The sequence below is a fragment of the Cavia porcellus genome, unplaced genomic scaffold, assembly GCF_034190915.1.
Source record: "Cavia porcellus strain 051 isolate PalLab524CR breed Dunkin Hartley unplaced genomic scaffold, mCavPor4.1 scaffold_19, whole genome shotgun sequence".
In the NCBI taxonomy this organism is placed as follows: Eukaryota; Metazoa; Chordata; class Mammalia; order Rodentia; family Caviidae; genus Cavia; species Cavia porcellus.
This window is the reverse complement of record NW_026947502.1, coordinates 22,388,568-22,412,711: the sequence shown is the minus strand read 5'-3', so window position 1 is coordinate 22,412,711 and position 24,144 is coordinate 22,388,568. Positions and strand designations below refer to the sequence as shown.

Genomic DNA, 24,144 nt, shown 5'->3' with positions numbered 1-24,144 from the left:
CGTGTTTGCTTTCTCCACAGAAGCTGGAGAGGAGCTGGGACCGACCCCTAGAGAGAAGACTTCACATTCCTGTGGCTGTGGCATTTCTGGGCCTCCATTGACAGCTGTTTGGCAGCAGGAGCTGTCATTTCTAACAGCGATTAGATTCACATTATCTAACAACTACGGCTATGGTGCGTTAACTTCCGGCTGTAGGTTGAGACCTCTCCAGCTTATCCCAGAGAAACCATTTAGGGCTTTGGGGTCAAAAGAGGGGGACTGGAAGCCTCCACTCTCCCCTGAAATGCAAGGACAATTTTTAAGCAAGTCTAGGAAGACTAAGTCCATAAAAGGCCTTTAAATAAAAGGCAGAGGAGTAAAAATTTAAAAGCCGGTGGCCCACAACGAACAGCAGTAAAGCAATGTGAAGTCTGTGCAAAATGAATAGGAGTAACACAAAACTGTGGAATAAACAACTTGATCTGTGAGCACGATCAATGCTGGAGAGGAGCGAGAGGCGCCTGGTAGAAAATGCTACAAATGACTGGGAAAGAAACGCTGTTTGTCCTCAAGCTCTGCATCTGAGCAGAGCGCTTACTGTGTTGCCCAATTAATGAAATTCTATGCTGAAAAACACTGTTTGGTTTATTTCTCTTACTGGTGTCTTCCTCCACCGGATTTTTCTCTGCAGTCTCTGATATTAATTGGCTATGTTCCTAAATCCACACTGTATTGTGAATTTTTCAAAACTAGGGAAACTTTTTTTTTTTTTTCCTGATGTCTTTGACAGCCCCACAAGCAGACCGGGTTGGCTCAGTGAACCAGGTGCACAGGGTGACAAAGCTGGTCTCTGCCACAAGCTTTGCTCGGTTTCCCAGCCAGTGACCCAGGAACAGTCATATACATCAGGGAAACTTCCTCCCAACTTCTGCTTGGGTACCGTGCCTTGACCCAGTGAAGGCACCCTCTGAAAGAGCCTCATTCTCTCTGCTCTCCACTTGTTGGACTGAGCCTGTTCTTGGAAGCACCTGCAAACAAATGGCCTCTGCGCAATGTGACCCTCCAGGGCGCCCTCTCCAGGAGCTACCACTAGCACCAATCCTTAAAGTTCATCTGTTCCTTCCAGTGTGATTCCGAGGCGCTGCTGGAGTGATCCCTGAAGATATTGAAAGACTCCTCACATACAGCATATGCATTTCATCACGTCACACGCTCCTCTCTCCTGCTCAGTGATGTTCACGCAGTTCAAAGTGCACAGCACAGCTTTGGTCTCACAGTTATATTCATCCCCCTAATTTCAATGTGCTTCCATCAGATTGGAAGCTGTGGAAAAGCAGGGCTCATAGCTTCATCCCTGCATTTGTGACTTTTAATACTGTACTTCACTCTGAGTAGTTATATAATAAGCATGTGGGAGGTGCACAAATAAGTTCCCTCAAGTGACTTGGAACACCGTGTAAGGACCAGTATATGCTCTTTCCCAGTGAGGGTCATCACCATTTTGACCTCAGTACCTCTCAGGAACCCTAGCATGGGGTGGGGGCCTTCAGAGTGAGCATTCTGCAAATGCATGATGACAGGTCCCTGCATTCACCACAAGGGTGTGTGAAGATGCCTGATGCAGACTGGCAGCTTTATAAGGGGGCAAGGAGCTGCTGTCTGCAATGCACATCTGAAGGCACAGGAGGCATAGTGTGAGTTCAAGAGAGTAAATCTGTATTTCTGTCACTTGGACACATCCTGGGTCACTTGGATGTGATGGGAATGTTGCTTGCTAATGTGGCAAATTCTCCCCCTGGCAGGAGGGCCCGAGCACTGGCTGCCTGCACCAGCAGAAACTGGCAGGACTCAAGGCATCCCGGGTACAGCTGTCAGAGAAGGAACAAAGGTGACTGTGAATTGGTGATGAGGGAGGACCTTGTGTTCAGGGCATCTTCAGGGTTTTTAATCTGGAAAGAAGGGAAATGATGGTGGGCACTGTTGTGGGTAGCAGGAGACAAAGGACCAGCTGTCCTTTCTCACTATATTTGCTAGCTCGATTGCCTCATCCTCCCTGCTCCAGGTTACTCCTGCTGGTGCTCAGAGCTTCTTAGGCTCAAACATTGTGAACGGCAACTTGTCATAGCCGCTGAGAGATTGTGCCAGACTAACGGGATGACGGGTCTCTCTGGTTCTGGTCTCTGCCTTGTGTGTAAGGTGGAAATCAGCCACACACACATACACAAAATCACAGGTTCAATTTTTCTTATTCATATCAGTACTCCATCTTTGATACAGTACACAGCATCTCTCTCAAAAGGTATAATCGGAAAATACTAGAGAAGCCCACACGAAGAGAGATGCTACAGAAGAGCCAACCAACACTCTTTAAAAAGGCGAAGGTCATGAAAGACAAGGAAGACTGAGAAGCCGTCACAGGGTGCAGAGACTGGAAGGGCCAAGAGGCACAACACCTAGATAAAATGTAGGACCCCAAACCAGAAGGAAAGGGCAAAATTATATGCACGCATGTAAATTAGTTAACATTATCTCATGGACGTTAATTTTCTGGTTTTGATAGCCGAATGATGAAAATTCAAAATGCTGACATTAGGAGAATATGGGCAAACACTGCATGGATATTTATGTGCAATTTTAATAACTTGTCAGGAAGTGTAAAAGGATTTTAATGTAAAAATTAAAAAAAAAAACGGAGGGAGAGAAGAATGGCAGAAATAGGGTCCATTTTATGGGTGGGTACAGCTCAGTGGCACAGCGCTTGCCTGGCATGGCATGTGCAAAGCCTTGAGTTCGGTTCTTAACACTGAAAAAAAATTCATTTCAGACTGCTAGTATCAGGATGATAGGACTGTATATATTAAGTATTTAGTATAACACCCTGCCATACTGGGTCCTTTAGAGCTCTTTGTTATTGAAAGATAATTGTAGGTACAGGCTTCATGCATTAGCAGTAAATCAGGTGCTAATGATTAGCTCTCCTGGTTTAAAGCTGGTTCGGTGAAAGCCCTGCACCTCTTTTCATGATTTCACTTCATCCTGCAGGTGTAATCAGGAAATCTGGTCACTTTTAGGAGCTCATACTTATGGGATAAGGCGTTCAGGGCTTGGATCTCTCAGGAAGCCACCCTGGCTTACGTATGTTCGAGTTCACTCTGGGTACTGCTGATGTGGCATAAGTGTGTGAGAAGCAGACATGGCCTGGATATTCCTTACCATAAAATATTGGTCTTTGGATATTAAGGGGCAAGAAGATTTCCTATTTATGACAATCGATTCTAGTTTTCTCTTTGGATTTTTGCTTTTAACACAGTTGTTTTAAAAATACATCTACAGAAACATAATGATTTGATTGGGAGAGATATGTTAATAACAGTAGTAATGATCCGTGAACTTGTTTGCTTGCTTGTTTGAAACAGGGTTTACCTATTTAGTTCAAGCTGGCCTTAAGCTCACTAGGTCACTCAGGCTGACCTCGAACTCACGATGATCCTCCTGCCTCAGCTTCCCAAGTGCTGAGATTACAGGCCTGCTCCACTATACCCGGCTGTGACCTACGGACCTGGCAAATGAAAGACTGTAGTTTGGAAAACAGAAGCTTAGAACAGGAAGAAAGCTGATATTCTGCACAAGAAGGTCCCTTAAAATGTGATTATTTCAAAGACACTAAGGGAGAAACATCATCGGGGCACAGAGGCAGAAGCTTACTCTTTACATTCTTAAGCCAACTCTTCCTAGAGTAAATGGGAAACAGAGGGAGGCAATTTTATTTTTTAAGTGCTTCAATTGTGTCCACCATATGCATCAACAGTTAAATTAAAATATACAACAAGTTCAAAACCCGATTTCAGGAGCAACAACTGAGCACAGAGGAGTAAGTACTCTTAACAGCCACTCAATATTTGCTGCCCAAGGATCAATTATATACCATGGCTAATGCACACTTGGAGTGTGTGCCCAGCCACAGGACAGGTGGTGAATGCAAAACACACACCGAGAGTCCTTTTAAGCAGCTAAGTGCACACTCCATTACGGATCCATAATGCAGAATGGACGGTCGTCTGCAAATGGATTTAGAGCGAAGAGTTCTTAAATGGCTGGGGTACTTCGGGCTGAAAGGCTGGTAACTGGATGTGCAGTCAGAACACACACGGTTTTTAGGATTAATAATACATTGATGTGTGTCAGTGTTAATACACATTTACAGCTCACAGGCCGTGCACCGGAGTGTTCGGCCCATTTGCAGCCATGTATAAAAGGAATACTCTGTCCTTCCTCTCATTAATGCTTTCACTCCCAGGAAAATTAGATTACACAAGAAAAGCCATTCAAACGATATTGAAGCTCACCTTCCTTTCAAGCTTGCAGTAGGAAGAGCACGGGACATGTGATGCAGTGTGCAGCCTCTGTTGCTTGACTGGGGCCTTTGGAGCCTGTGCCAGCACACGTAGGGGCTGCAGTGTGTACTGATCACTCTACTGATGTGACCCGTGTATGCTGTACTCTGAAACACAGACATGAGAACTGTCCCCCGGGTTCTAGCTATCTTTCCGGATCTGACAGTGGACCAGTTACTTCTCTTTACCATGTGGTAGAAGAGATGGTTGCAGGTAGTGTCTCTCAGCAGTGAGTCTTATGCATGTGCCCCCAAAGCCAGAATCAGGGACATGGAAAGCTTAGCGGTGGTGGGGCTGGGGTGCAGTAGGGGGAGATTTCAAATCTCAGAAATATGAAGGATATCTGAAGTATTAGTTTCCTGAGCAAGCATGGCAAGTGTAGGAGAACGGAGTAACATTATATAGGATTTACAGAGCACATTTACTGATGATAAGCCTCTGAGAATATCTAGGCAAAAGGGTATTTTAATGAAGCACAAATAAGCTAGGTATGGTGGTGCACACCTGTCATCCTAGCACTGGGGAGGCTGAGGCAGGAGGAATTCTGCAAATTCAAGACCAATCTAGGCTGCACAGTGAGTTCAAGGCCAACCTGAACTATAGACAAAGATGCCGTCTCAAACAGACCAACAATAACTAAAAAATGAAGCACAAATAAAACTAACAAAAAGATTACTTAAATATATAAAGTATTATAATCAGACAAATAAATAATACAGTCAAACCCTTGGATGCTTTACAGTGTACCAACTAAGAGCTCTGTGTGTCTTCCACTGACCTTGCAATGAATTTCTGAAGTAACTTCCCCCCATTTCCAGATGATGAAACCAAGATTCTGAAACGCTGAAGGCTTGCTCAAGGTCACAGGATGCTCAGCGGCAAAGCTGAGGCTAGCCCCCGGGACTGCCTGCCTCTCCAGCAAGGGTTCCCAACTCCCTATCATGTTTTTCAGACTGAAATCTGACCTTTCAGGGTGACTGAGGAATCACTATAATGGGTGAGGCCCAGTATTTTACAGAAAAGACAGAATAAAAGAGAAAAGAAACACAGAGTAAAAGTATCACTTTGTGACTATTTGTTTCAATACCGTTTTTGTACTTACCTAGACATGTATACTGTGTGTGTGTGTGTGTGTGTGTGTGTGTGTGTGTGTGTGTGTATGCACGTACCATGTCAAACAATGAGGCACTATACTTGCCTCTAAACCTTCAAGGTCACTCTGAAGGTCTTTTGCAAACCAAGTGTTCAGTTCCTAAATTCCCTGTTCTTGAGAGACTCATTTACTTTCTTATAGTACCTTTCCCCCAAGAATCCCAAGGCCCCAGTCAGTCTTTGCAAAACAGTCTAGATAAATTAATAATACAATTTAAAACCAATTCCATCAAGATAAATAGTGCTTCCTAGATTAAGAGTGTAGCTGGCCAGAATGAATGAAATTTACTAACCCTGAGATGCTTAATCTTCCATTACATAGAAGTTAATGATTATAAGAAAGGAGTGATGGTAATTCACTCCTGCTTTTACGGGAAATCCGACCATCTCATCTTTAGCAAATCTTTCTTCTCAGCACACCTCGGTGCCAAAGATAACTGCCTTGCTCCTATAGGTATGTCGGCCAATGTTCATCTATCACAAGCTCCTGTTTGCCAAAGGAGGAGGACGTTGAGCATGCATGAGTTTGCACTATGGCTCAGGGGAACTTGCACAGCAGGCTACGTGGGTGCCTTCTTTCAACTCCTCTGAGAGGCTCACAATCAGTTTCCCAACCATGGCAGCAAAAGTGATGTCACATACCTTTAGCACAGTCTGCTCCTAGAAATCCTGGGAAGCAATGACACATGCCAGACACACATTCACCATTCCCATGGCAGTTGCGAGGACAGTCTTGCACAGAATCTGAAAGACAGACAGACAGACACAGAGAGAGAGAGAGACAGAGAGATTTAGCAACTACCTCCACTGCTGCCTGCTATTTGTTAGTCATCCACCATTTTTAAAGACCAGTGGGAGTAACTCAGATACCGATGGGGAGCAGAAAGAAATGTGTGGGGATGAAGTTAGAGAACAAGGATTTTTGGGGTGAGGAGAGTTTGGTGACTGCATGGAAGAAAGCACCACGCTGCTCTCCTTCTGATGAATCCAAGCAGGAGAGTGGGGTTAGAATTACAACAACTTTGGCTTTTTTTCAGAAAAAAGCACCTACTTGGACACAAAAATGATGAAACTGTTTAAACATTGAAAAGTTTTAAAACACTATGTCCCTTCTTACCCTGAAAAAAAAAATCATCCCATCCATTTGAGATATGATCTGGTAAGTGGGGAATCAGTTTTTAGCCTCAGCTATAGAGGATAATTCTTCAAAATGAGAACAATTATTACTAATGTCAGGCTCCCTGGGTAAAAATATTCTCTGCTTTGAGGAAGTGTAATAAAAGAAATATTCAAATATTCAAATACAGTTATGAGCCCCATATGGCGGTTTGGTCAATGACGATGACATATCTGATGGTGCAGGCCTGTAGCTGGGTGTGCCGTGACTCTAGCACCAAAATCCGTGTAAGCACACTACGATGTTTGCACAACACTGCAATCACCTAGTGAATCACTTTTTAGGCTTTCTCCTTGTTAAATGATGCATGACACTAAATAAGCTACGTTTAGGCATGACGTGGGGTTCTTCCTGTGGTAGGTGCACAAATCCTTTCCCCTTCCACTTATTTTTTATCTTACTTTACATGAGAATCAATTAGTTCACATTGGCTCTAACATGCATAAGCATCTTATTTCTATGCTTACTCTTAAACTGCACCCTCCTGAGGATCATTCTGCAACTCTTTCACAGTGATTTGGGTCAGCACGGAAATGGATGTGTCCCTTTAAAATTACTGTCTCAGTTTTTGCCTTAAATGAAAGCAAGACACGTTTAGATTTTCAAATTCTAAAGTATGACAATGACAAAAGGAAAAATGCAAGCCACTGGGCTCAAAATGTGACGTACACAGCTCTGGGAGCGTTGGGCAGGCGGGGTTGGTGATGTGGTGGAAAGTCAGATTGCTCCTAATAGCGTGCACCTAACAGTGCTAAGGATAGGTTTCCTTTAAGCCTATTTTCTCATTTACTCCCACTCTGAACCGAAAAATCAAACCATGCAATTTTGCTTTCTTTTTATTGTGTTTCACTTCTTAATCGCATTCTTCTGGAATCAGGCTACAGTTGGTTTCTGGCACTCGGAGGAAAATGAGTGTATTTGCTTTGTAAGATTGGGTAAAAGGAGCATGCAGTCCATCAAGCAATTTTTTTTTTGTATGTAGCAATTAACATTCCAGACTTGGCTCTTTAAAGGTGGGCTGAGAAGTATGTACCCAAGGGCTACCCATGTGTTTCATGTATTCAACCTTCACTCTATGACTTAGGTGTTTTTGAGGGTCAAAACTCAGTAATTTCACATGGATGGTCCTCCCTGGGTTGCTCCCATGTCTGAATGCCTGGGGGGAAGAGGCACTGACTTTCTGGAATGTTCTGGACTATCTTCTCAAGGCTGCCTGAGCAGGGCACAGCTGCAGGAGGTGGATGCTGCCTGTCTCCAGAGTAAAGCACAGGTTTACTTATCACCAGGCTTAATAAAGACAGTGTTTCCTGATGGTATAAGGGTAGGCACGTGTGCCACCCGGTCCAGGAGGCTGAGGATCATAAGCTCCGGATTTCTCTCCTGTGCTGTGACACGGGACTGTGTGGGCACCCTTGGCCCACTTTGTGCCATTCTGTGGGAACTGGACATGGGAATGCATGCTGAAAGTGGACACTGTGCTGTGTTGCTTTAGTTAGTAAGTTCCTTTTCTCCGACCTGGTAGTCTGATGTGCTTTGATGACTTTCATGAGATGGTGGTAGGGTAACAGGCTAGGTTATACTTATTACAGTTCTTGCTGTAGGGCGGCTCAATCTATTAACACAACATCTATTTTATGCAAGGATTTGGAGACAACATGGTGAATAAGATAGCCACAGCCCCTCTATTCTAGAACTTTCTATGGTCATAGACAATACAAGTAAAAAAAATCAAGTAAAAATTATAGTAAGTGTTTTGAAGAGAATAGGATACTAGGGCAGGAGGTAACAAGAGGATGCTAATTAAAGCATGACAAGAAAGGGTCTTTGTGTGCTATGCAGGTGACACTCAAGGACGATCTGAAACACACAAGTGTTGTTCAGGGTCACATACATCCCGTAAGAGGTGACATCAGCACGCAGACTGTCAGAGCCTATGCTCTCAACCCCTGGGGATTTGTTTTATCATTCTGTGATGAAATTCATTGCTTTCCCCACAAGCAACATGTTTCCTGCAGGGCCAGGTTGTCTCAGACCAGCTTCCATCCTCCTTTTCTTTCACCCACATGCATCACACACAAGTGTTCAGTGATGAGTATTCCAGGTAGGAGAAGCAGTGTGTGCAAAGGCCCTGAGGTGGGAAAAGAAGGGAGCTATATCCAATGTGGCTGGAGAGATTCAAACATACAGAGTGGTATAAGAGCTTAGAGATTATCTGGGCTATGCAGACATGTTGCATTGTATTCTGGGACCACTGGAAACAAAAGAAAAATTGCAAACAGAGGAACAACTTCACCAAATTTATATTTCTGGAAGTCATTCCTGTCTGCAGGTGGAAACTGCTTCCCATTGAGCCTGTGGGTCTGAGTATGGTTTGGGGAAATTTCTGAGGCCAGTGCTTCTGGCTCTCAAACTAGCATTTCCACAGATATGACAGCAAGAGTTCAGAGAGCTCCCTGGCTCCACAGCCCATCCATAAGCGAGGACAAAGGTCCTCAGACACTCTTCACTTGGCCAGGAAGCTTCGCCTGGGGACTTTGTCCTTCTGTGTTAGTTTAGCAATTGTTTTGCTCTGGGGTGTCTTCTCTCTCTCCTCAATCTGAGTTTCATTATCATTTCTTTGTTTCTAATGTTATCATTATCATTGCTGCTGTATCTGTCTTCTCTCAGCAAATCCCCTGAGGAAAAGCCCAGAGCCAAACTGTTCACTGAGGTATTCCCAAGCCTGGCACACGGGAAGTGCTTGGTAAATATTGTCGAAGTGTGCTAGTGTCTGTGTGTGTGTGTGTGTGTGAGTGAGTGTGTGTGTGTGTTTGCATGTGCACACACTTCTCTAAGAGGGCAGGAGAATCTAGAAATACACTGTAACACAGAGTACTTAGCACTTGACTTTCTTGAGGTCTTCTATGGGAAGCATTTCGACAGTTTTTTGGGGAGATGTACCATCACGTGGTACTGCTGAAGCACTAAGAAGCCATTCTTTCCAGTTCTCTTTCTCAGTTAAATGTTACTGTTAAGACATTATAATCTTTTTTCCATAATAGTTTGGCTTAAGTATCTATGAGGAAGAAATGCCAGGAGAGAATGGGGTGGTGAGTCACAGAGGCCGCCATGTCGGCCCAGAGGACACCATGTTCTGAAGGCAGGCGGCTGCTCTGCTGAACACGGCAAGGACTCCTGGGTCTGAGGTGTATTTAGTGTGATCGCCAGCTGACACCCGTCTCACACCTTTCCTTCTGTTTCCCATCGCAGGGGCTTTCAGCCTCCTGGCTGCTCCTGATAGCCAACGAACGTCCTGATGACAGGTGTGTGGGGAAGAACTTCAGAACCAAATAAAACACTGTTCTCTTCCCTATGTTTCAGGTCAATTACTATCATTGCTCTATCAAGACATCTTCCCAACTATTAGGCGATTACCTTTGACTTTCTCTCTGAGCTCCAGCCAGGAAGAGAGAGAGAAATCCTCTCAGGAGAATTGTTCTGCCCACCCTGCCAGGTGAGGGAGGATAAGGCCCAGGGCCCAGGGGGAGGGAATCACACTGCCAGGGCCTGGGGCTGCATGTGGGGGACAGGAAAGGAGGGCGGAAGCTGGTCTGAGACACCCTGGCCCTGCAGGAAATGGTGCTGCTTATGGGGAAAGCCATGGATTTCATCACAGAATGATAAAACACATCCCCAGGGGGTGTGAGCATAGGCTCTGACAGTCTGCGTGCTGATGTCACCTCTTACGGGATGTGTGTGACCCTGGGTGAGCCCTTGAGTGCCCCTCAGCCTTAGCATCCTCCACCACTGCAAAGTGGAGGGAACCGGATGGCTCTCACTGCATGTGGCTGCTTGACAGGTTGACCGAGCTAATGGACAATGAAGTCGTGGACCGGCAACGCTCCATGCCCTATGTCACCTTTGTCACCCACAGCTTCACCCTGTGCTTATATAGACACCCACCCAGCCAGGTGCTGTGCATCGCATGCCTGTCACGTATGTGACAAGCCTTCTGAGTTTAAACACAAGGTGACAAAAGGAAGTCATTTCTTGTCATGTTCTTCAACTAGAGATTTTTAAAAAATCTCAGCATCTCAAACAAGTTCCCAATGTGTTTCTCCTTTCTTTCTTCTTGTGAGCGAGTCTCTGCCATTTTGCTTCCCCTCCCCGCATCAGTCCCTAACCTCGTCCGGGACACTTCCCATTTGTGGAGTGCTTCTCCGGCGACTTTCATTACACTAAGTGATGACACTGCTGCGGAGCAGGGGTTGGCAAACTTTTTCTATAAAGGGACAGATAGTAACTATTTAGGCTCTGTGGGCCATATGGTCTCTGTTGCTATGACTCAACTCTGCCGTTACAGTGGGAAAGCTGCCATAGACAATATGTAAACAGAGGAATGTGGCTGTGCTCCAATAAAACTTTATTTATAAAACCAGGCAGCGGGCCAGATTCGGCCCCTGGGCTACTGTGTGCCAACTCCTACTTTAGAGCATTTGGCTAGGTTTGAGAGGGCCAGTCTTCCCTTAGCAGAGGGAATTGGAAATGACTGTAATCCTATGGTCAATATCAGAACTCTCCGTATAGACTTTTGAAGTTGTGCCAGGGATGAAGAATTGCTCCTGAGTTTCAGTTGGATTTCACAGATCACTGAAGAATATGATCTGGAACTTAGTGTTGGAGCTGCCAGTTCTTCCAATCCAATTTCTCTAGGAAATCTAGAAATCTGCCACTGAATGCTTTGGGAACAACATGACACTGTGGAAAGGGAACAGAGGGCCCAGAATGATGTCACAGCTACCCATTCCAGAGTTTCGCACCTCAGTTTATACCTCTGTGAGATGAGCCGAACGATCTGGCCCGGTTCTCAGAGGTGCTACCTAGGATGGATTATTGTCATCAGGGAGAAGATAAAACCCACTGGAAAAATAACCTTAATGAAAACATCTGTTTCTTTGTTCAAATTCTGAGGCTTTGTTGTGTAAACTTTGTAAGTTCTTCCTAAGATAGTGGCCCTGTTAAGGGATTTCTATGCACACAGAAGAGGAAAATTTGGATAAACCCTTAGCTTTTCTCCTGCTAGCTAATAAAAAGCAGGGCTAAGACAGGCCAAAAATGACAAATGCGTAATTAAAGCATTTTTAAGATTTGCCTACTTGAGAATAAAGACACAATTAAAAAAAATCTATATGCTTTTCCTGATGTGTTTTTAAGATTTTTTTTTTTAACCTACGGTTTCTAAAAAAGCTTTTTTATTTTGAGGCACCCTCGATTTCTGAAAGATGCCGATGTGAGTAATTGCTATTTGTTGTCGCCACATGCTTAGAGAGAGACTCGGGTATTGTCTTTCCTTCAGTCCTGACAACAGCCCTGTGGGGTGTGCAGAGGGCTTCTTTGCCTCGGAGGACACTTGGGCTCACACAAGTCAGGAAGCTGCCCCAGCAGTCTGACCCGTGCTCTTACCTGTAACCATGGGCAAATGACAGTTCTTTTGGGGCTTAAGCAACTTTGCTGTTGGCCAGGCTCACATAGGAGCACGACACTCAAGCCTGAGTGAAGGGATCAGGCTTGGTCTCATGGGGAGCAGAAACTATCTTGGACAGTGTCTCCTACAGAGGGGCCCAGGTGTTTCCATCTTTCCTGTTCTGGCATTTCCTCTCAGAGACCCCTGCACCTACCTAAGACCACTGTGTTGAAGGAAACCATCTCCTTGTCTTTGCCGTCATTGTAGAAGGCCAAATGCCATAAGCCCACGTCCAAGTACTGCACAAACACGGCCTCATTCTGGACCAGCGTCTGGATGCTGCGCCGCTCCCGGGGTGACTCGACCACGCTCCACTTCTCCTTCCCGTCCAAGCGCTCCATGAAGTCGTACTGGGGAAATGAGACAGCGTCACATGTGACCTGAGGCTCAGACCTAGTCCCACCACCGGCTCCTCCCTCCCACCCAGCGGCGAGCCACAGACTTTTCAACACATTTGACTGTGAGCTCACACAGAAAAAGAAGACACAAGAGTGACAGTAACAACGGCCACTGTTTATTACGCTTACAACGGTCATTCTTCATTTTATCACTACAGGCTGCAAGCTCTTCCCTGCAGTTTTGAAATCTAAAAACTTTTAACTCAGCATTTTCTTTTACTTTGTGGGGTGCGTGCATGCATGCATGCATGTGTGTGTGTCTGCATGCACATGTGTGTTTATATGTATGAGATATGGGTTACTAGTGCATAATTCACAGAAGTGTTCTAAAACACAGTTTATGCCAAACACAGCTTTCCTGTGATGCCTAAGTCCGGAATTCCAAAATGCATTGGTTTTCCAGGAGTTTCACATATGGAATGATGGGCCCATATTACCAGCTATCATTTGTTGATCATTTCCTAGAAGATTGTCCCTAAACATGACTAAGAAGGAGAGCTGTAGAGCCATCCTGCCTGGGAGAGATTTCTCACTGTTAACACTTACTAGCTTCACTTGTCTGTGCCTCAGTTTCCCCATCTGCAAAACTATGAAATAGTAGTTATATGTTATATGGTTTTGTAAAGATTAATGCAATACTTAAAACAGTGCCAAGCACACAGTAAACATAACATAGCTGTTAGCTACCATCATCAGCACTATCATAATATTTTTTTAGTTCTCAAAAAAAAAAAAAAAACCTCAGTTGTGCAAATATGCACATTATTTTTTTTTTTTGTGCAGTGTCAGAGAGCAAATCCCAGGCCTTCTACCTGCTAGGCAAGTGCTCTATCATTGAGCCACACCACCAACCTGTAATCAAATATTATAGATGAGGAGTTTGAAGCTCAGAGAAGTTAAGCAACTTGTCACAACTCCTAAGTGACAAAGCAAAAGCTTTGACATAGACTGGTTCAGCTATAATGTCCAAACCTTCCCAGAGGCTGGCCTTCTATACACCAGCAATTACATGTTGAACTGTGTTTCAATGGAAATCAGTTTTAGAGCTTACGAGAAACAGAGTGGTCAGTTAAGGGTCCATGGGTCAAGAGGATAGAAAGAGCAAGTGTTACTCAGAAGTGTGGCCTGTTGTAAATAACAGCTGCACTTTGATGGCAGGCAAGAGGGAGCCCCTAAAGACTCTTGAGCAGTGACTAATGGGACGGAAGGCAAGTTTTGAGGAGCTAGTTTCTACAGGCAGCCTATGAGATGTCTACAGGGAAGAAGAGCAATTGGGAAACTTGGTTAGGAAGCGGGGGGGGGGGGTGCGGGTTGAAGGAGTCCACCTGTGATTAGAAGGCTCTGCTACGGACAGCGGAGAGGACAGCGCGGAAGGCACATTTTTGAGGGATAGCAGACAGGGCTTACCTGAGGGATGCACAGAGGGGCTGAGGGAGAGGGCAAAGAGGACCCCAGTTTCCTACTTGTTGACAAGAAAATCCATAGAATCCCGGTAGAAATAGATTAATCTTGAACACCCTTTCAAAATTGCTGAGTAGAAAAGTTGCCTGCACTCTGACTTCAGAGAGCATTCAAAGTGTAGGTCTTCAGCTGATGAAGACCACCACTGTGGGGTTAAGCTCTCTCTCCACTTTCCCTTCCATACTAAGATTTGATTTTTACAAGGTATGGACATCAACTCTAACCATCTCACCAACTTCACAGAAAGGAACTCCAGAATCTCCCCTTGTGACTCCCCCACCATCAGAAGTGCCAGTTTTGCCACTGAAGTGTGATCATTGAAAACACAAAACTCTATAATCTTAAGCACAAGGGCTTTGCCATCAGACACACCTGGGCTTGAATTCTGACTCTGCCATCTGCTCTTGTTGGACGTTGAAATCTATTTTGCCTCTGTTCTCTGGCTTTCATACAGGAGGCTAACAGCACCTGACTTCAGGGCTGTGTTAAGGATGACATGAGATAATGCTTAGGGCAGGGCCTTGCAGATAATGAGCATTTAAAAAAATACCTAGCCACTGTAAGTCACCTACTTGCAAATCAGAATGATGACAGGAAAGCCCCACGTGGTTCTGGCTTCACACATTGGGGGCTGCCGCCAGCCACTGCCTAGGAAGAGGAAATTTGTCCCATATCTCGGGAAATAATTGCTGTGTTTACCTTCCCTCTACCCCATATTCTGCCGGTCACAGCTGTCTTTATGGGCTAAAATAAATGATGTGAAGGGATATGACAAACTGATACTGCTCACAGAGACCTTTGTAACCAAAGCATTTGTTCCTTAGCAACCTCGCCAATGTCTGGCTGCAAAAGCCCACATCTACAAATTGCTGTCAGCCAGAGGGATGACTGTAACTTCCTTGGTGCCGAGGTGAGAAGAATAGAGTTCATTTGGGGTCCAAGTTATCACCCCCAAGAGGAAAAGTTTGGGGAAGGTGATTACTTGTGTGGGGCTATCGCTCATTACTAATTTGGGCATTTGTCATCTCTCCCTGAGCTGGCCGGCCAGCCAAGGGACACAGAAATGGCTCAGGACTAGTTGTAGCACTTACTGTCCAACCAATCCAATTACTTTAGGGAGAAGGCATTTTTCAGAGTGGAGAGGGGACATCTATTCTGGCTGGCTCCTCGGAGTCCTCTTGCAGAAACTTGGAGGGCAGTTTTCATTTAAGGGGGAATCTGCCACTTACAGGTTCTCAAATAAGGTACCGGGGCAGGAGGGGATGGCATGAGGTGGGAGCCAGTGTGTCACTCCTCTATTCCTTTATGATGTTTTATTTCTTCTGAACTCTTATCCATCCATAAAATGAAAACAACTATTAGGAGAATCTGAACAGTGAGGGGGTATCATTTGCATGGTTAAGAGTGAGGACTTCAAGCTAGATCGCCTCGGGTAGAGTTCTGCTGGGACACTTGTGTGAAGTTCTCTGTAGCTCTGTCCCCTTATCTTTAAAATGGGGATAACAGTGTCCACATCCAAGTGCTTCCGTAAGAATTAAATGAGTCAATACGTTTAAAGCACTTGGGATAGTCAGAGCTTTGTATGTGGTAAACACACCTTAATCATTTCAGCTGTCATTATTAGAATTCACTGTTGAATCCAATTCACCAGGAGCAGAATCGGATCACGAAATACTTGTTGAATAACACATGAATAGCACAATAAGCTTGTGAATGAATTCCATGGAAGGGAAACTGAGTTGGAAGGTGTTGATGGTTTGTCTCAGAATAATCCCTTTTACTTCCTTCTTCTCAGGTGCTTTCCAGAAATGGGGAGAAACAGGTCAAGCCAGAGCCAGTGAGTCTGGAATGCTGTATCACTAAACGCAGGACACGCAAGGGGGTGGGACTTTGGCCCAAAGTCAAATTTATAAACCATTGAGATTCCGTAGTTGCCTTATTTATATAAAGGCCTCCCTGACTTTGTCTTCCCAATTCTCAGTGGGAAGATGGGCAACGTGCACTTTCTTTGTTCCTTCCCTGTCTTCCTTTACCTTATTCCTCGTGACAGATTATCTAGGTGCCGCCCATGCCAGGATCTGCCTCCTTCCTGGGCCATGTGCGGCTAGGTGGGCTATGGCACCAATCTCGATTTGCTGCAAAGCTGGAGCCTGTGATTTGTTCTCCACCCTGTCATCAAGTGTCCTGTACAATCTCTCACATTGTGTTCTTCATCTACTTCCATCAACCATGGAGGTGCCTGCTAGGGGATCCGTGTGTGTGCATTACAGGTGATCGAATCTTGGCCCTCTGCACTGAAGTACATGCCCAGCCCATTTATTTTTTTGAGAGTAGGTCTCACCAGGTTGCTAAGTTGCGCAGGTTGGGAAGACCTTGAGATCCTCCTGCTTCAGCCTCCCAGAGTATTGGGAATAAATGTGTGTCCTACCACACTTTGCTTTCCAGGACACCTAACAGGCCATGATATGGGAGCCACAAGATAGGAGTGGGCCAGATGCCGCTCCGGAATTAGAATTAGCACTTGGAGAAGAGCCTGAAATTGTACTGTGGGCAGTTGATAAATGCTGATTACTGCAAGCCACTTAAATGAGATCTTTTATGCCTTCATAGATTTCTTGAGTCCTTGCCTCTTCTCCTTCCCAGATCAAGGGAGGGCTGATCACCCAAGGAAAAACTGGCAGTGTCTTCCACTGGTAAAACTCCAGCTCTGGGATATACAGCGTGTCTGTTTATCTCACTTTGCCCATAAGTGTCCCAGTTCGCCCCTTGTGCCCCTCCTTTTCATCTCTGAAGTGCTCTGGACTGGAACAGATGGATTCTTCACTCATAGGTTACGCATGTACCGAACAGCATCACAGAACCCAGTTCTCTGTTGCTGGAGCCCTGGAAGGGTTGGGGGCTGGAAACACAAGGGAGATGAAATGAGCCAACTGCCTACCAGGGTAGGGGGCCAGGAGCCAGGGAAGTCAGGGTTTGCAGGGAGGCCATCTGGTTCAGGGGAGCCTCTGCTCCGCAGGACTGCAATCCTAGACTGCAGCTTGGCCGGCTTGCTTGGCAGATGCCTGACACTAGAAGAGGCCCGTTTCCAAAGGCCTGGACCCTGGCCAGAGTCCCCTTCGCATGGCCCATCGCTGGGAATTGATAACTCAGGCTTAGGACCAGGGACGTCCGATTTCTCTGTTCCAGGACCTGTGGTGATCAGTCTAGGACATGGTAAGTGTTAGGGACCGCGCTGCGCTTGGTTGACTAAAGTTTGTGCCATGGCACATTCTACCTAATAGGTCTGCAGTGCCCTGGACGGGGACTCCACAGGACTGGAGCAAACCCCAACAGATGTATCTGTGCACAGGCTGGCCGTGGGAGGAATTTGTCTCCCAAAGCAGCTTGTATCTCTTGCAGCCACCCAAAAGGGGATAGCTGAATGATCCAGAATAAACACCGCCACCCCCGAAGTTCTCTCTTTTGCTCTGTCCTTTGAAAATAACTCACACTGGCACAACATGAAGGTTCTGCCTGCCAGTCATCGCTCATACCCAAAAGTGGCACAAAAATGCAACTTTTACAAGAGTGCGGGAGGCAAAGAAATAAACCACAGCAAATATTTGACTGATCCAATTATAAATCTCTCGACTTCTTGGCAGAGACCAAGGAAGAAGAGTAATTAAGATAACTTAGTGGGTTTCCAGAGGAGCTGGAAGAGAGGAGAGGAGCCTGGACCATGGAGGGGGGCTGGTCACACTCAAGCAAGGGAAGGTGTCCACATCCGGGGTGTGCACAGCCCAAAGAATCTTCTGGAAGCTGCACTGATACACACCTGCCAACGAGGGCAAGGTTAAAGACAGACTCATTGCCCTTCAGGAAGATGTTATTGCTGGGTCCAGGACCCTGGGAGATAGAGAAAATAACTTTATTGCTATTTGGAACGTCTGCTTGCTGAGGGCTGATGCGGACTGGGAAAAGCAATAAATAACGACATTTCCCGCAGACAGTGGATGGCTGCTCTGCTCCCTCCGCACTGGCCGTGTCCCTGGCCTCCCTGTCTGATGTCACTCTCCCTCAGAGGGCAAAGCGTGTCCTGCAGTTGGTGAATGCAGGAAGCTTCATGTGTGAGCAGGGGCCGGTTGAAACCAAATTACTACAGGGCCTCCTGCATGGTCACAGCTGGTGACAGTGCCAACGACATGGTGGAGTGGGCCACTCACCGAGACTGGTCGTCCCTCTCTGCCTCCAGTCGGGCCTGCGGCAATGGGTGTCTGGCTGATTGCTCGTTAGCGCTCAGTGCCATTTCTCTGCTCTGTTTCAAAAGGGCAGTGCCCTTCAGTGGAGGGGGCTTCCCTGAGCGTGGCCTTGCTTGTCTGGCTCAGGGCTCACTCTTCGGTGCCCACTTCCAATATCTGATTTACTTCACTAGAGGCAATCGGCTGGGCTTTGGGCACTGCTTGGGCCTAGGAGAAGAAGCCCCTACCGTTCCAGACTGGAGCGACCACCTGCATTTCTGGACTATTAACAGCTCACTGTGCTAGACTCCCCAGAAGCCCAAAGGAACTTCCAGTGCCTTGGAGGCAGGGATGGGGTAGAATTCACCTTGATTCCTTTATGACATGCTACCTTACAGTGTGGAAACAGTCACCATGCCACATCGAGCTCATTTTTGGCTGTGCCCGTGTTCTGTGCCATACAGAATAGCAAATGCTGATGTGTGCTGTCTCTTCACCCTCCAGAGACCTTCACCTTATCCCTGCTTCTTCGGAGACAGCTGTGGCTGCTGGAGAAGGCATGCACCCAGAGCCACTAAGCACAGCTGGCAGCCCACCAGAGATCTGAATTTGGATTTGCAGGAGTCAAAACACTATGAGAAGCTGCTCCAAGTTTTCCAAGAAGCTGGCTGTAGCTGCTGGCCTATCTAGTGGTTGGCTGGTTTGGGATTCCCTTCAAGACATCAATGGGCAAAGCATTGAAGGAAGGGCACAGCAGAGCTGGCTATGTCTGGATATGAAGATGTCTCACTGGAAAAGACAACGAAGGCTGCCTGGAAAGGTTGGGAGGTGTTGCTGAGTCTGTAAGATTCTCTGAGAGCCAGCTCCTTCCTGGCTCTTTGAATTCCTCTCTTTCTGTGTTCTAGCCACACTGCCCTTCTCTGTTCCTGGAGATTGCCTCAGGCCTTTGCACCAGCTGCTTTCTCTGCCTAGCCTGTCTTTCTCCTGATCTGTTTCTGGTGTGTTCTGTTGTTGCACAAACATTATCACCTCAGAAAGGGCATCCCTGACCATTCACCCTAAAACACTTCTGACTCTTCTCCACAGCAAAAACTTATCACTTGAGAAAATGTGTTGTGTATCTATAAATTTATGGTTTATTCCCTCTTCTTGGATACCAATTCCTGAAGAGTGAGGGACTTGTCTGTTCTATTCAACACTGCATCCCCAGTTCCTGGAACCATGCCTGGAATACAAAGAGCACCTGTAACAGGTCTCCACTGAGTGGAAAAGAATTAGGCCCAAAAGAAGCAGTAAAGCTAACACCCTTGTGATGACTTTTGTCGTTTGATTACTGAAAGGATGTGACATTTCAAAGACCACTTAATCTGCAGGAAGGAAGACAAAACAGGTAAAACTCTTGAAGACCTAGAGATAGGCAAAAAATTTCTGAGTAAAACCCTAGTTACACAAGAAAAATACTAAGGATTGCTAAATGGGATCACATACAATTAAAAAGCTTCTACACAGCAAAAGAAACCACCAACAGAGTGAAGAAAGAAGACACAACCCACAGGATGAGAAAAATCTTTCACCAGCTACTTCTAAACTAAAACAGACTTCCTCGATGGAAAAAAGAACCCAATTTAAAAATGGGCATCTGAAATGAACAGACACTTCTCAGACGAAGAAATACAAATGTAAATACATGAAAAAGGTTCAGTACCACTGGCCATTTGACAAATGCAAATTAAAACAACACTGAGATTTCATCTAGAATTGCTATCACCGGGAAAGCAAATGCTGGAGAGGCTGTGGGGAGATTTTCCACTGATAAACCACTCCGGGCATCAGTTGGGAGATTCCTCAAAGAACTAAAACTAGAAATTCCATTTAACTTAGTTATTACTTATCTAAGTATCTTCTCAAAAGAGTGACATCTAATCACAGTGATGTTTGTACACTCATGTTTACAGCAGCATGATTCTTCAATTCTTTTTTTTATTTTAAATTAGAAAAGCAGAAAAAAGGATAGAAATGATACAGAAGTTCAAAAAAATTAGTAGGAAATTAACCCTAATTAATATATTGCATATTGTTATCTTAGAAGTAGTTGTTCAGGTTACAAGGCTTCGGCACACAGAAAGCTTGATTAAACAATCAAACAATGAAAGCACAAACTGTTCTTTTGGATGAACTAACAGAGATTAATAATACATAGTATATTGGGGTCTGGGGATTTAGCTCAGCGGCATAAGCACCTGCCTTGCAAGCAGGCGGTTGTGAGTTCGATCCTCGGTACTGGAAAAAAGACAAAAAAAAAAAAATCCATAGTACAGCTATCTCTCATGTATGTATATAGTCTTTTCCCTTCTCCCTTCTCGCCTTTCCCCTATCCCAGCTGTTCTCTCCTTCTGAGCACTTTCTTTCCCCTTCATTATCACAATGTCTACTGTACATTTTGGACCTTATTATTCTTTGGTTTTTGTTTTACACTAGGGAGATGATACAATATTTACAAGTGCGAGTTTGAGTTATTTCACTTATGAGTATGGTCTCAAGTTGCCTCCATTTACCTACAGAATCCTCAAGATCCTCCTTCTTGGTGGGTGGAGAGAACCAGGGGCCTCACCCGGGTGATCCCGCCTGGAAAGCAGCGCCACGCATGCACGGGCTGCTGCAGGAGTGGGACAGCCACACCGCACCTCTCTCCGCGTCAGCCCATTCCCGGACTGCGTGGGGGAGAGATCCTGGCCTTACCAGGAAGTGATCCCGGCCTGGAAACCGTATCATCTTCATTGTTTTGTTGGGTTGGATTTTATTCTCTTTTGTTTGTTTGATTATGTTAAATCCCAAGGCAGGAGCAGCTACTTGAAAGATAGCAAGACATATTATGGGTTTGGATTTACTAGTGGCTTGTTTTGAAGTCCTTTATTACATTCACTGTTTTGGCTTTATTGTATCTATTCTATTCTGTTCAGTTTTTACTATGTCTGAAAGTATCTGTAGCTGTTTTGAAGACAACAAAAGGCATTATGGTAACTATTGTTGATTTGGTAAGGTTTTGAAGACCTGTATCACATATACTGATTTATTTTTGATTTACCCTCTTTAAAATAAAAAAAGATTATCCTTCTTTATAGCTGAGTAATATTACATTATATAAAAATACCACCTCTTTTTTATGCATTCCACAGTCAGAGGGTATCTATGGGTTGCTTCCAAGATTTAGCTATTACAAATATCAGCACAATTCATAATAGCTAAATTTTGGGAACAGTCTCTTTGTCCATCAACAGATGAACGGGTAAAGAAAATGTGGTATTTATGCACAGTGGAGTACTAGTCTGTCATAAAGAAGGACAAAGCTGAGTCATTTGTAGCAAAGTGGATGCACCTTGAGACCCTCATGTTAATTTTTTACATTTTTAAAAATTTAATTAAGTTTATTGGTACAATTTAGGTACACACAATGTTCATACTCATCAGGGAATTTGTACCTGTACACAATATACCTTGATTTGTCTTTTTTTCCTTTTTGAGGTCATAATGTTAAGTGAAGTGAATCAGACATACATGCTTAAATATCACCTGATTTCTCTTATATGAAAAACTTAATACATAAATGAAGTAAGAAATAAAAGCTAACAGGAAAGAAATAGAAAAGTTATTGCAATCCAGGGTGGACAATGACTCTGAAACCATACTGTGACTTATTACACTTGTCTTACGTGTTTTGTATGTGTTTTGCCCTGTTATTCTGGCTTTTAATCTGTATGTATGACAATTAGCTGTACAAGGTCTCACAGGAGAAATAAATGAATCTGACGCTGGCAATGTAAAAGAGGAGTGGAGGAAAAAAGAATTTTAAATGTTATGCACTGTAATGATTCCATACGATGAATGTAATGATTTTGTACTGCATACATGTACTAGTAAAAGTAAAAAAAAAATATTTTAGAAATTTTACTGAACACTGCTATTTTCCCTTGCTTTGGTTAGTTACCTGCTCGGATGATACTGTAAGCTAACATTTAGTGAGGCCAGGTACTTCCTAAATGATTCTCTTGAACAATCTAAAAGTTCATAGAACCCTTTCAAATACAAATTAAGCCAGTTTTGCACGCAAGAAACCTAAGGCATGAGAGGTGGTGTAACTTGCCTATCAGTCAGTAAGTGGTAGTCAAGATTCACACCCAACCAACCAGCCTCCGAGACCACACCTTTAACCTGATGAATTATGAGTCAGTCAGTACCCCAACAATCAGGGGGCTAGGGTCAGGCATGGGCAGCTTGCTTACTGGTGGGTTCACACGTGTGTGCGTGTGAATATTCACATAATGGCTTCTAAGTTAGGGTTCACAGGAAAGAAAGCTCTGGCGCACAGCTCTAAGTCTGACTCTCCCCCTTGCTTGTGTTACGGGAGAAAATGAATGTGAAAACAATCCTTCATTCAACCAACACCAGGCACTCACTGTGCGCCTGGCACTGCTCTGGGCACACAGCAGTGAATGATACAGACGAAGCTCTGGCCCTCCTGGAACTGACACCGTGAAGGGGGACTGCAATGCCAACGAGAGATGAGGGTTAGGGATGAAAAATTCAGTGAGTCAGCCACTCGCGTGTCCCTCCGCATGGGAAGGGGCAGACAAACTGCAGTGCAGTGGTCCTTCCGTTGCCAAGGTGTCACTTGCTGCAACTTAGCCGTGCTCAATTGTGGCCTGAAAAGATTAACACTTATTTTGACTTTTGAGAGGGAAGGTGGGAGAGAGAGAGAGAGAGAGAGAGAGAGAGAGAGAGAGAGAGAGAGAGACAGACAGACGGACAGCCAGACAGACAGACAACCTTAACTTTCATTACAGCATGATGTTACGATTTTACAAATTTAATAGCATGATAGGTCTCTTACTCTGGCATAAGTCTTGGGAGCTAGGTAATTAATAAAGGCTCCTCCTCCTCCTCCTCCTCTTCTTCCTCCTCCTCCTCCTCCTCTTCCTCCTCCTCCTCCTCTTCCTCCTCCTCCTCTTCCTCCTCCTCCTTCTCTTTCTCCTCCTCCTTCTCTTCCTCCTCCTTGCAGTACTGGGAATCGAACCCAGGGACTTCATGCTGTGCTATATCCCAGCCCATTTTTAAACTTTGGGACCACTCCGTTTTCTCAGTCGGGTGGGCTATAACTTCTTATCTTCCACTTCACTCTCCCACAGATTACACACAAATTATACATGTGCTCCACTAGGTCTGGCTAAAACGATGTTTCTTGAATGGATGAATATTACTCAATTATTTTTAAAAAATCTCCAATTTCTCATTCTTGTTGATGCTACACAGGAATTGGGGCTAACGAGATTAAGTAGCAATATATTTGGAATATTACAGTTTAAGATGTAAGTCTTTATTTGGAGGGCTCTAGAGGATTGACTGGTATTTGAATAGAGCTAAAAAATAAAATATAAAACAATCTATTTTAGGGAAGAGTGTAAAAAGCACAGTATACATAGCGCTTGGCTCGTGCCACCCCTGAGGGTCTTGGGCCGTGTCTTCCATGGACAGAGGGGGGCACTATACGTCCATACAACTGACAATCCACTGCAGAATCAAAGTCAAGTGCGCTGATATGCAGGACAGCACAGGGACTCTCACTGGCACAAACACAAAACGAAACATGAGTCTCTACAGATAATTCCGCTCTGGGAGAGACAAAGCTAATTCCTAGTGGCCTGGCTGGGGCAGGTAGGCATGGAGCCTGGTGTGGGGTCCTTACTGGGGCAGGGCAGGACCAGAGCTATCCTCAGTAGCTACACTTTGCAAATTTTAGGAACCAAAGTGTTCTTTAAAAAATGGGCATATTGGGTCATTTTAAAGTCATACCTAAGTAAAGTGGATT

The 24,144-nt window shown here is 44.9% G+C and overlaps 1 protein-coding gene across 13 annotated transcripts in view; it reads right to left on the bottom strand.

The window, feature by feature from the left end:
- Tenm2 (teneurin transmembrane protein 2) overlaps positions 1-24,144 on the bottom strand; it is a 1,173,780-nt gene that overhangs the window by 137,875 nt on the left and 1,011,761 nt on the right. For all 13 annotated transcript variants that reach the window (XM_063230744.1, XM_063230743.1, XM_063230746.1 and 10 more), the window contains 2 exons: positions 12,360-12,555; positions 6,168-6,269 (listed from right to left, as the gene is read on the bottom strand). In XM_063230744.1, the coding sequence (XP_063086814.1) occupies positions 6,168-6,269; positions 12,360-12,555 (298 nt within the window). The remainder of the gene's footprint in view (positions 1-6,167; positions 6,270-12,359; positions 12,556-24,144) is intronic.